Source organism: Chrysochloris asiatica, unplaced genomic scaffold, assembly GCF_000296735.1.
Source record: "Chrysochloris asiatica unplaced genomic scaffold, ChrAsi1.0 scaffold00039, whole genome shotgun sequence".
NCBI classification, from domain to species: Eukaryota; Metazoa; Chordata; class Mammalia; order Afrosoricida; family Chrysochloridae; genus Chrysochloris; species Chrysochloris asiatica.
The window spans coordinates 12178018-12190416 of record NW_006408557.1 but is presented as its reverse complement, the minus strand read 5'-3'; the positions used below and the strand labels follow the sequence as shown (position 1 = coordinate 12190416).

At 35.4% G+C, this 12399-nt stretch overlaps 1 protein-coding gene across 2 annotated transcripts in view; it reads right to left on the bottom strand.

Annotated features, from left to right (window-relative positions):
- The window catches only part of XRN2 (5'-3' exoribonuclease 2), a 124002-nt gene that overhangs the window by 59474 nt on the left and 52129 nt on the right, over window positions 1-12399 (bottom strand). For both annotated transcript variants that reach the window (XM_006860650.1, XM_006860651.1), the window contains 6 exons: window positions 10524-10655; window positions 5689-5807; window positions 2850-2985; window positions 1235-1342; window positions 1055-1144; window positions 339-411 (listed from right to left, as the gene is read on the bottom strand). In XM_006860650.1, coding sequence (XP_006860712.1) covers window positions 339-411; window positions 1055-1144; window positions 1235-1342; window positions 2850-2985; window positions 5689-5807; window positions 10524-10655 — 658 coding nt within the window. The remainder of the gene's footprint in view (window positions 1-338; window positions 412-1054; window positions 1145-1234; window positions 1343-2849; window positions 2986-5688; window positions 5808-10523; window positions 10656-12399) is intronic.

The window sequence follows — 12399 nt, the reverse complement described above, 5'->3', positions numbered from 1 at the left end:
TCTCATACTTTGGACATATTGTCAGGAGGGAACAGTTGCTGGAGAAGGATATCATGTTTGGTAGGGTGGAGGGTCAGAGAAAAAGAGGAAGACCCACAGCAAGATGGATTGGCTTAGTGGCAGCATCAATGGGCTCAAGCGTGGCAACAATTGTGAGGTTGGCCCAGGACCAGGCAGTGTTTCATTCTGTTGTACATAGGGTTGCTATGAATTGGTACCTACTCGATTGCACCTAGCAACAACATAGATGATTCTTTCACTGCATACATTATGTTTTCTCAGTTTTATAAAAATGAGAAAATTATCTTCAACAAAAAGGGATAATATCAAAATTTTACCTTGCCATGCAAATTTCTTCCCATTCAAATCAACAGCAAAATCTTCAGGGTAGAAATCAATTATACTAGAATCCTTTATCAGGGAGAAAGGTAAAGAATTAAGACAAAAGTTACATATCTCTGTCCTAAAGAATGTGCTCTGTAACTTTGTTCAAGCTATTAGGCCTGATGAGAAAATGTAGTGCATATCTTTTAAGAAATATTTTAAAAATCAGGTCATTAATCACAGCTCTAATGAAAGAAAGTTGACAATTTTACTTTAAAGTATTAAAAAGAGAAGACATTTATGCTAAAGAGTTTTCAGTGTGACAACTACAGACTTAGGTAACAAGTCCTACTTTCCAGATATTCCTAATCTTCCACTTCTGCCAGTTATTGTACACAACAAACTCCTAGATGATACCAGTTAACTTAGTCTTCTGAGCTCTTGTAGCCACCATGGAAAACATGAAAACTTATTTTTAGGCTGAAAACAAAATGACTGTTATATGAATTTCTCTAAATACAAATAAATTTTATTCATTGGGTAAGATACTGATGGCTAAAGAAAGTAGGAGGAAGGAGGTGTAATGAAAAATATACATAATCCAAATACACTAACGCTATTTCTATTTGTCCTTATTTTAACTAAGAGATGCAAAAGCAACGATGACTAACATTACTAAAATACATAACAAAAACACTATCATCAACATACTCAAAATACTGAGACTTACAGGATCACTCATAAGCTTCCGCCACGATGGAGGAAGAAAGTTACCACTTGCAGCTGGAAAGACTCCCATAAGTTGTTCCAATGGTTTAAACTGCAAGAAAGAAAAACATTAAAGACACATACTTTTTATCCAAGCCAAAATTCTATGATCTTTATGATCCTAGAACCTGTCAGAGCTTACCGGTTTTGTACCCTTCTCAAAATCAGAAGGCATGCCTGCAATACCTTCAAAGTCTGAAGCAAATGGTGCATAATGGAATGGATAATACCACTTCCAAGAAGCACAGCCCTAGATCATTAAAAACAAACAGAAAAATCTCTATTAATGAGGGGCACGTTGAAAAATATTAAAAATCAAATAATTAGCCTATTAAAATATTCTAGCTATAAAACACAGTGAGTTTTATATGGTATATATTTCATAGACCCTTAAATGTTTTGATTATATTTGAACTTTTTACTTCATACCAATGGCTCATTAAAATACAGTGAAAGCTTTTTAATAAGCAGTACTCAGTGCCAAACTTTATATCATAAACACAATTAGTTGAAGCCTTTTTTACCTTTAAATTATATTTGGGGATATGTTTTCCAACTCTTGAACTGCCACCATCAAATAAAAGAAGAGCAGTTGCAGATGACATTAATGAGCATGTAGCTGATAAGGAATATTAAGGATACCAGAGCAGATAGTGAAACAAGCAAAGGTTTCTATTACAATTCCTTATTATCTTTTTACAAGACAAGTTTCTCTAACTATAAAAATATTTGAGTAACTCCCCCAAAAGAAAATAAAATCTAGTTACAGTCACAAAAAAGAGAAAGTTTTTATGACGTGTTTTGACTGCTTATAATATGGAGGAGTAACATTCCCAAGTAAGTGTACTTTACAGATGATACTTAGTGCATTACATTATTTCTACTTAAAAAACTTCTCTGTTCCTAGTTCACAACAAACTCAACTTGCTTTGCTCTCTGTACATGAAGCTAGATACTAACTCTAAGTGCTACAATGCCTAACCTTTCACCAATGTGAAATCTCAATTTTCGGGTATAAATCAGAAACAGATTACTCCAATTATAATTTACTTCATATAATACCACTACATTATATGGAAGAAACTGGCATAACTCAAATTCATTTCAAACTCTTACTAGTATTTTCTAGGCTTTGCTCTGTGTTCAGTGACTTTGTTTATTAACTATTGATTAGTTATCTACTTGTTTTTGTACTCCCATTAACAACACGTTAAATTTCAATCATCTTAAACAAAAAGGACAATTAACCAAGCTATTTAATGCTGAAATTCTTTAACACAGCAAAAATTACCTTTGTTTCTTTATTAACATCTAGGGAGCTTCAAAGTCTTTTCAGACAAAAATTATTTAAGGTTATAAATATGAGAATAAGGAGTTTTCAAAAATGGAGTATGGGTTTTATTCAGGAAATGGCTCAATACGTAGTAATACATATTATTATAGACATCAGAAGACAAATACAGCTTTAAGCACCCAAAAATATTTATATATTGTTGCTATTGTTAAAGTGCCATCGAGTCAGTTCTGATTCATAGTGATCCTGTAGAGGGTTTCCAAGGAACGGCTGGTGGGTTAGAACCAACAACCTTAAGGTTAGTAGTCAAGTGTTTCTACTACAGCACCACACCAGTTTCAGAAACACTACACAGGGTGGCTATGTGTCAGGACCAACTGAATAGCATTTAGCAACATTATAGACATTACTACTTTTCTAAAATTACTAGCTACTGATACACAGAAAAATCTTCTATTGGTACCTGGTAATAATATCGAAGAACCCAGCAGAGCCCTTCAACGTAAGACTGAACAACTTTACGACGAAATTTCTCATCAGCTGCATCAACATCAAATTTGTTCTTATAATATCGCTGCTTCCAACCAGCTTCCCATAACCTAAAAACAAAGCAAAGCCAGTTCATGTTCGATTAACATACTTTCAATGATCTTCTGAAATCAATTTAGATTTCATATCCAGGTGTAATGTGAATGAGTTAACAGTAATACTGTAAAAGATTCATCCAATATTTCTAAAAAGCCTATTTTCTCAGGATTTACTCTTAACTTAAAGATTATTAAATGTCAAAAACCAAACACAAATTCTACTTATAGCATTATAAAACTATCTAGAAAACAGACCATCATTTACTAAAAAGAGAACATCTTTTGCTCAAATTTTAATATTACTTTGCATATATTCAGATTGTGAAATAATTCTAAAACGACATTTTTAGATTCAAATACTAAAGCTATTTATATAGTTCAGATTCCTTAGCTTGTTCAAATGTCTGTACTTAAATTACATAGTCAATTTAAAAAAAGACATACACAGGTAATTAAAAAAAACAATGGCTTATAAAAGTGAACACAGAAATTCTGTGTACACCTACTTGGCCTATTCACATTTTAGCTTAGAGTTGTTTACTTAAGGGAAGTAAGTGTGGTAGATATGGGAGTATGTGTTGTATAATTTACCTAGAAACAAGTCAATTAATTCACTTAATCACTTATCACTGAAAAGGTCATGCGAGGAACCACATTTTTACTCAAAGTACAAGATTTTTAAAGTACCCATTTCTCATTCTCTAAAATTAACATTTTACTTAAAGAACACAAAGCAGCCGAAGAACACTTAAGAAAAAAAATTAGGACTAATCAAGAATTTCAAAGGGATTCTCCATAAGGGCTATTTTCTACCATGGACCAGATCTTACACGTTAATTAGAGTCATGGTGCAGAATATAGCACACCAATTTAACCTACCCTCCCCACACAACTCTTAAAACAGCAATTTAGAATTTATATCCTTTATATATGTGGCACTGTGGGTTAATGTGCTGGACTGCAAAGTTGGTTTGAACCGCAAGGTTCAAGCTCACCAGTAGCTCCTCAGAAACCCTATACAGGGTCGCAACCAACAACTATGAAAACTATGAAAAGTGATAATGGGCTATCACTGTTTTATAAAACTTTTAATGAAATAAATCCTAAGATAACCATGAATTTTTGATGGAAACATATCTACTTTGCTTAACCTTAGCCTCGGCACTAAACAATAAAATACTATGCAAATCAAGTTATTATTAGCCGGTGTTGATCACGATGGTGGTGGTGGTTATGTACCATGGAGTCAGTTCCAACTCAAATCAATCCTGTGGAGTGTTTCCGAAGCTGTAAATCTTTACAGAACAGAAAGCCTCTCTTTCTCTCGTGGAATGGTTAGTAGTTTCAAACTGCTGACCCTGAGGTTAGCAGCTGGACTCATAACCACTACGCCACCACAGCTCCTTGATGATCATAATAGATAGTAGTAAACCAAAGCAAAATAAGAACATGCTCTACAAGGAATATTCAGTTACAGATGCAGAAGATAAAAAGCCTAGATAGATTAGCATTTGCTTAATCACAGAACCACCATCAATTTTATAATCTTATTCAAAAAATGTTAGAAAATTGCAGAACTACATGACACTTAGGAACTTTCATATCATAAATACAAATAATACTCCTTCCAAGTCCTATAAAAAAAAGCATGAGCTGTGATTAACTTTTCATTTTCCTGTTTAAAAAAATACAGTGTAACCTGTAAGAGCTGGAATTCTAGGGGACTGCCTTGTTTTTCCAGGTCTTGCATGTTTTCCAACTGTGACAGGGTAGTGTATTATCACTCTTCTGCACTGTGGGCTAATGGGTCAGACTGCAAAGTCATTTGAACTGCAAGGTCGGTGGTTCAAGCTCACCAGCTGCTCCTTGGACACCCTACACAGGGTCGCTATGGGTTGGAATTGACTCAATGGCACTTAACAACAACAATCATCTATTTTAGTAGAAAATATTCGAGCTTTTGTTCTCTGACAAGTTATGGTCTTGCATGGGTTCTAGCTTTTGCAGGTTTTGCGAAATGCCACTTTACTGAGTTCTTAATGAGTTAGAATTATTGAGACTGCTGGCTTTTTGTTCAAATCTAGATTTAAATATATGACTAAATTCATGTTTAATCTTGCTACATAATAATCCCAAATTTCTGCTTCCATAGAGAACCAAATTTCCCTTATTGATGTTAAATACACAACTAAAGAGAATCTACACTGCCATGACATATAATTGTGAATATACAGATCTGTGGTTTTTAAAAATATACTTATTTCTTAACAGAATGATTCTTACATATATCATTTTTAGGAAGAACCCATTCAGCTGAGTGGATTAAAGCATACTACAATAAGTGTCCAAGTGTAACGGAACTTTCTGGGTTAAGCAGCTTGAAAATTTAATTTCAAAGGAGTAGCATTCAGATCACATAGTCAGAGCTAAACACCTCATGTCTAGCTGATCTACTGCCTGGTCTCAGAGGGAAAAGTGGCTTGGAATACGAAAACCAGCATGCATACTAATCTAGATACTTAGGTTTAACAGCTATCACTTACACATCTCACTGGAATTTACTGACTATTCTAACCCTCCACATTAATTACTGGTGGATAAAAAGATCACAGACAAGCATTTGAAGGCACTGCTGCTGTAAGCTAAATAGCATTAATTAAACTGCATCTATTTCAGCAATTTGCTAACAAAGTGCTACCAAAAAAATGGCTTCACCTGATGTTATCTTCTGGCTCAGGTTCACTGTCACTGTCTTCTGCTTTTCGCTTAATTCCTCCTATTGGAGATGGAGAGCCATCAGAAGTGAAACTTGTATTGGGAGATACTGAAGGACTCTGCAGACAATGAAGACATTAAAGAAGACTTTAATAACTCATTTTGCATAACTGTCATTTTCTACCAAGCTCCACAGTAACATGTTATTTTAGAGTTATTAAAAACATATAGTAAATATAATTTTAGAAGGTATATAAACTGATGTTGCCCTACTCCACTACCTCAAAAATAACAATAATAACAGTCCCAAACATCCCATGCTTAATCTCAAAAGAATTCGCACATCAGAGTAAAAACTGTTTCAGAAGAAAAAAGAAAAATTGCATTTTTATTTAATTATAAGGTTTAATCCCCTCCCCCTACCACAGTGCTTCCTTTATGTTACAAATTCACAAGGATTTCCCACTTACCAAGTAGCAAAGTTGGTGGTAGGGAGATGGGGTTGTATGGAAATTGCACACCTGTGTGTATGTGTATGTGTGTGTGTGTGTCAGGGAAAGAAAATAGTCAATGTTGGCTACAATGTAGTTGAATACTGTGGACTCAACCCGGTACAGACACTCTGTAACATTTTAAGGAAACTTTAAGAGATAATTATTTTATTATCAAACTATTACATGTACTGTTGCTGTTAAGTGCCGTCAAGTCGGGTCCGACCCACAGCGACCCTGTAAAGGTTTTCCAAAGAGCAGCTGGAGAGCTTAAACCGCTTATCTTGTGGTTCGAGCCAACTTTACAGTCCAGCGCATTAACACACAGCACCACACCAGGATTCCATATGTACTATTAAATACATATAATTACATGTTAAATTATTCTCTAATGGAAACTATATCCATGGCCTGTTGAGTTGATTCCTATTCAGTGACCCTGTAAGATAGAACAGAATGCATCCATAGGGCTTCCAAGTCTGTAAATCTTTATGTAAGCAGACTGCTTCTTCCACGGGGTGGTTGGTGTGTTCAAACTGCTGGCCTATTAATTTGCAGACCAATGCTTAACCCATGGTGCCACCAGGAGTTAATATAGACTTGTTGTTAAGTGCTGTCAAGTCAGTTCCAACCCATAGCAACCCTGTATAGAGTTTCCAAGGAGCAAATAGTGAGTTTGAACCACCAACTGTACGGTTCAAGCTGACTTTGAACCCACAGAACCACACCAGGACTCCCTTATATAGGCTATACCGCCAAAACTAAACTAAACTCACTACCACTGAGTTGATTTTGACTCATAGAGACCTTACATAGGGTTTTGGAGACTGTAAATTGTTATTGGAGTAGACAGCCTACTCTTTCTACCATGGAGCACAGCTGGAGGGTTGGAACAACTGGCTTGCAGTTAGCTTAGCCCAAAGCACCACCAGTGGCCTTACTTAAACTTCACACTTTTAGTTTCTGTAATAATAATGTATCAATATTGGTCCATCAGTTCTAACAAATGTACCATACCAAAGTAAGAGGGGAAACTGTGAGGGATGGGGGGAGACCTGTGGGAACCCTCTGCATTTTTTTGCACAATTTTTCTGTAATCCTAAAACTGTTCTAAAAAATAAAGTGTATTTAAAATCCATTAATCATCTTAGGAAAATGCAGATTTAATATTATTTCAAAGAACTGAATGCCACTTTAAAATTCAGTATTATTTTCACTTTGTACCTAACTCAAATGAACATAGCAGAACTCTATTATTTGAATATTTAAAGAAAACAAAAATCATGAAAGGTGCAGAAAACATGTGCATGTTAATGTTTGCTGTATTTTATACAAAGTTATGTTAATATTTCTTTATAGACCATGAAAAGTTTTAAATAAAAATGATAAATTAAACTTCACATAGAGCTCAAAATATTTTCTTTTAAAAAATGTCTAATGCCAATTTTAGGAGGTCTAGTGTGGTGCAAGGAGCTCTGGTAGCGTAGTGGTTACGAATCGGGCTGCGAACCTTAAGGACAGCAGTTCGAAACTACCAGCCGCTCCGCGGGAGAAAGATGAGGCTTTCTACTCCAGTAAAGATTTACATACACCCTTGGAAACCCTGTACAGGGTCGCTATGGGTCGGAACTGACTCGACGGCACTTCACAACAACAACAAGTGTGGTGCTGCAGGATAATGCACTGGACCACAAGGTCTCTTTGAACCCCAAGGTTGGTGGTTCAAACTCACCAGCTGCTCCTCAGAAACCCTATACAGGGTCCGCTATGAGTCACAACTGACTCAATGGTACTTAACAACAATGTCAATTTTATTCATTATAATATATACCCAGTCCTGTAAAAATAAAATAAAAATAACTACTACAGAAATGCATTATAGTTTGGGAAATAAAGTAGTTAGATCGATTTTAATTTAAAATACCATTTCCAATATTGCTGGCCTTGAGTAATTTATTTAACCTCCATGGGACCCACTTTAAAATGGGGATGATAATGTCCTATTTCCTTACAAGTCACTTCAAGTATTAAATGACACAAGATATGTGAAAGTGAAAGATCACTGACATACTGACTGACTGGCACATGGTAGTTAATGATCCAGTAAGTCATCACTATATTTTAAAATCCTACTAATCCATTTTGAATAAATTATGATAGTTAATATTTCCATTAATCGTCTACAAACACAAAGCAATTATATAAAAAGCAAACTAACACGCTATGAACTCCATATCTAGATACCAAAAATACTATACTTTCTAGTGGGATAAAAAGAAGCTGTCTGTTATTAACACTAAATCTCTTCTTGCACTCTTCTGCTCTACTGTTACCAACAAAAATATTATTTTCTGAACATATCAGTTTAATTCAAAAAGGTGAGCAGAAAACAAATTATTTTTAAAAAGCTGTGTATCCAATTGGCAAATTTCACAGATAAATTTTCATTGATGATAGCCTCAGATAGAATGCAAAATTTAAAACCACCTTATCTAATGAAACATTAACAATGTTGACCACCACAAACCCTAGTCAAGTCCTAGATAATAGATTAATATGACCAAACAGTTCAGAAAACATAAAACAGAAAAATTCCCTAACTTTAAAGGGTCCCTTTAAAGGCTTCATATAAGAACTGGTGAATCTGTCATCATGATTTTCTTAATTTAAGAAAATTCTAAGGGAAAATCCCATTATGCAAATAACCCAGTTCCATACCATATATATACAAAACAATATCAGGAGGGATTAAGAAAGGATCAAACAACCAATCTTATCAACGTATCTCCCTATTCCTAGTCCCATGACAGACATTACTAGTCGAGGGCCCAGTCCTGTGAAGTCTGAATAAAATCTTAGAATCCTTAAAGTAAATCACAGATAGCAAAAAGTTTAGACATGTCTGTCTCTGTAAGATTGAGAAAAAAGTATTCTATCATCAACGGGGCATTTGAAAACACTAACCAATCACTTCATTTCTACTTTGTAAGGAATATAGCCACTATCATCTATAATAATAGACATCAAATTTTTCTGTTTCACACTATTCAGATGTCTCATTGGAACCCTTTTTACATCCCACTCTGTGAGTGGTGTGAGGAATAAGATAAAAACATATGATGGAAACCCAGGCTGTTTTTCTCAGGAGATTGGAAATCTCAGTTCTCAAATTCCAAATATAAGGTCCAAAAACTTCAAGGTGTACATTTATGTGAATACAAATTCAATCAGTCATCTGATATGGCAAAAAATTCCATCTGTAAAGTAAGGAATAGAGCATTAATAGAGTTAACTATTAGAATAAGGAGTCCTGGTGTGGTGCCATGAGCTGGACTCCAAATTCGGTTTGAATCACAAGGCCACCGGTTCAAAATTACCAGATCCTCCTTGGAAACCCTATACAGGATCACTGTGGGTCGGAACCAACTCCACGGCACTTAACAACAACAATTACAATAAAGAAATTTGAATACCCAAGTTTACACAATTTTGGGGAGATACACCATGAATTTTTTTTTTTTTTTAACAAGAAAGGCCAAACCTTACATATTTTCCTTCCCTCCACTATTCTCCCTTATGCTTTGTACCTTGAAATAAGTAACAGCTTCCATTTTCTGCTGTCTGTATATCTTAATGATCTAGTCACTCATGCCTCTCCTCTTCCACTGCTCTGCCATGTGCGCTAAGCTTATGGTCCACTGCCACTACAATAGAAAGCTGTTGTACACAGTATCATTTTGCTGGCTGAGTTGCTTCTGGGGTTTGGATTGCAATGTTCAAACAAGGAGGGATACCACTTGGGGAAGATCTATTCAGTTCCTGAGTTTCATATAGGGCTTTCTTAGATACTTATGCAGATCTATTTCATGCCCAAGTTGGACAATAAGAGTTTAGGCAGTGAAGGATATTGGTGTTTGACAGACTGGAAAAATTATTCTGCAAAACATACATAATTAATACCTGGGAGAAACTAGTAAAATAAAGTAGCAAAACCCACCCGCCCACCCGCTCTCATACTCCAAATATAAGACATTCTTCTTAATGCTTCTAAGTACCATCCAGAATCTTTGGGGAAAGGGAGAAACACTAATCCATACACATAACAGAAACCTACAGCCACTCAGTCATTCCCATATTTACATGCATCTACAGATTCAACATAACTGTCTTTCACATTGTTATTTTCATATTCATACAGATGACTGAACAGTTAAAAGAATCTCAAGGAAAAATAGAGAAAAACTATAGAACAAAACCATTCCAGACTAAGTAATAAAACACACACTGCAAGAGGCTTCTAATAATTACCACTTCTCCACTGCTGCATTAAAGAAAGCTACTTACAGAGTTATTGTGCATCCTCATTTCATAGGCTGCTTGTCTTGCATTACTGGCTATGTGAGAACCTGGTGAATTTCTTGAACCCAATGCATGAGGGGTTAATATTCCGCCAGGAATGTAACTTGGTTGATCTCTCTAACATAAATAGAAATGAATGAAGAAATTAAAGTAAAATCACAATTAGATGACAAGGAAAACAAAGGACAATGGAATGGAGTCCTCTCTTTAACAGTGAACTACCAAACCCATTAAGGAACTCTGGTAGCACAGTAGTTACAAATTGGGCTGCGAACCTTAAGGTCAGCAGTTCGAAACTACCAACTGTTCCACATGAGAAAGATGAGATTTCTGCTCCCGTAAAGATTTACAGCCTAGGAAACCCTGTACAGGGTCACTATGAGTCAGTTCTGACTCCACAGCACATAACCACCACCACCAAACCCATTAACAGATCAAACTGATTTGTTAGCAGCAATTTATATCACTTTGATTTGCTGGTCATTTATATTCTGTAAGGAACAGTACAACATGTAGTACTCTTTCTAAAAGTACACATTTTATACACTTTTCTGATAGAGAATTTTTTTTAGTCTCATTTAAAAAAACTCATGTTTACTTATTATTTCAGAAAACACACAACTTCAAGTCAGTAAAAATATTCATGTAAAAAATAAGTCAAGAATTTGATATATATTTAGGGAACACAACTTTCGTTTACCAATTTCACTGCTAGAATTTAACTCTTTATTTCCAAACAAATTACAACTTATGATTAAGAGCTAAAATACATGACTAGCAGTGACTAACTGATAAAGCAGGTATTGACAGAAGAAAGAATACAGGTACAGATTAAATACATCCTTCTCAATCTAAGTGGCTTTAACCTACCTAAAATAAGGAGCTCTGGTAGCACAGTGGTTACAAGTAGGGCTGCTAACCTCAAGGTCAGCAGCTGGAAACTACCAGCTGTTCTGCAGGAGAAAGATGAGGCTTTCTGCTCCTGTAAAGATTTACAGCCTCGGAAACTCTATGCAGGATCACTACGAATTAGAACCAACTCTAAGGCACACCACCAACACCCAACAACAGTATATAACTACTTTCCTCCCTTTTAGATTCCTGTAACTACACTGTTCTAATAAAAAATAATTCTAATCAGCAGTTTCTAAAACTCTTGAGTTTAAAATACCGGAAGGGAAGACAAGAAAAACAAGAACTACAACAATTTAAAAACTATAAATATTATGCAATTAATAAGAGCACAAAACTCATAAGCAAAAAGCACCAGAGTTAAAGAGAAAAAACTGCCCAAACTGGACTCTGAGTAGAAGTAGTATGGAAGTCTTATGGAAAAGTAAAGTGTGAGGTCAATTGTAAAGACTGGGAGCACACCAAAAACAAAGGTACCACTCTGAGTCAGGAGGGACATGGCATATTGGGAAAACAGCAGAGGATGAGTTATGAGACTGGGATGGGATCAGATCATAGTGCACTCTGGACACCAGTTTAAGGAGATATAACTGGATGCTGATGAAATACGGAGTTACTGATGATTTAAGATCAAAGAAACAGTAAAATCTTTATGAAGTATCGTAGTGCAGGAATAAGATAGAGATATAGGAATAAGACTATAGTACCTTTCAAGAGCTGCAAAGGGTTGGGTTTTTTTTTTTTTATTATAAAAACAATACCTGATTCCTATAAAAATTCAAATACCTAAGTATCAGACCAACCTCATGCCCCTTAAGAATGTCCCACCAGATGGAAAACGATATGCAAAAGATTGAAACAAGACCTTCACCTCACACCTTATACAAAAACCAACTCAACATGGATTAAGGACCTAAATGTGAATCCCAGAATTATAAAGGCCATCAAT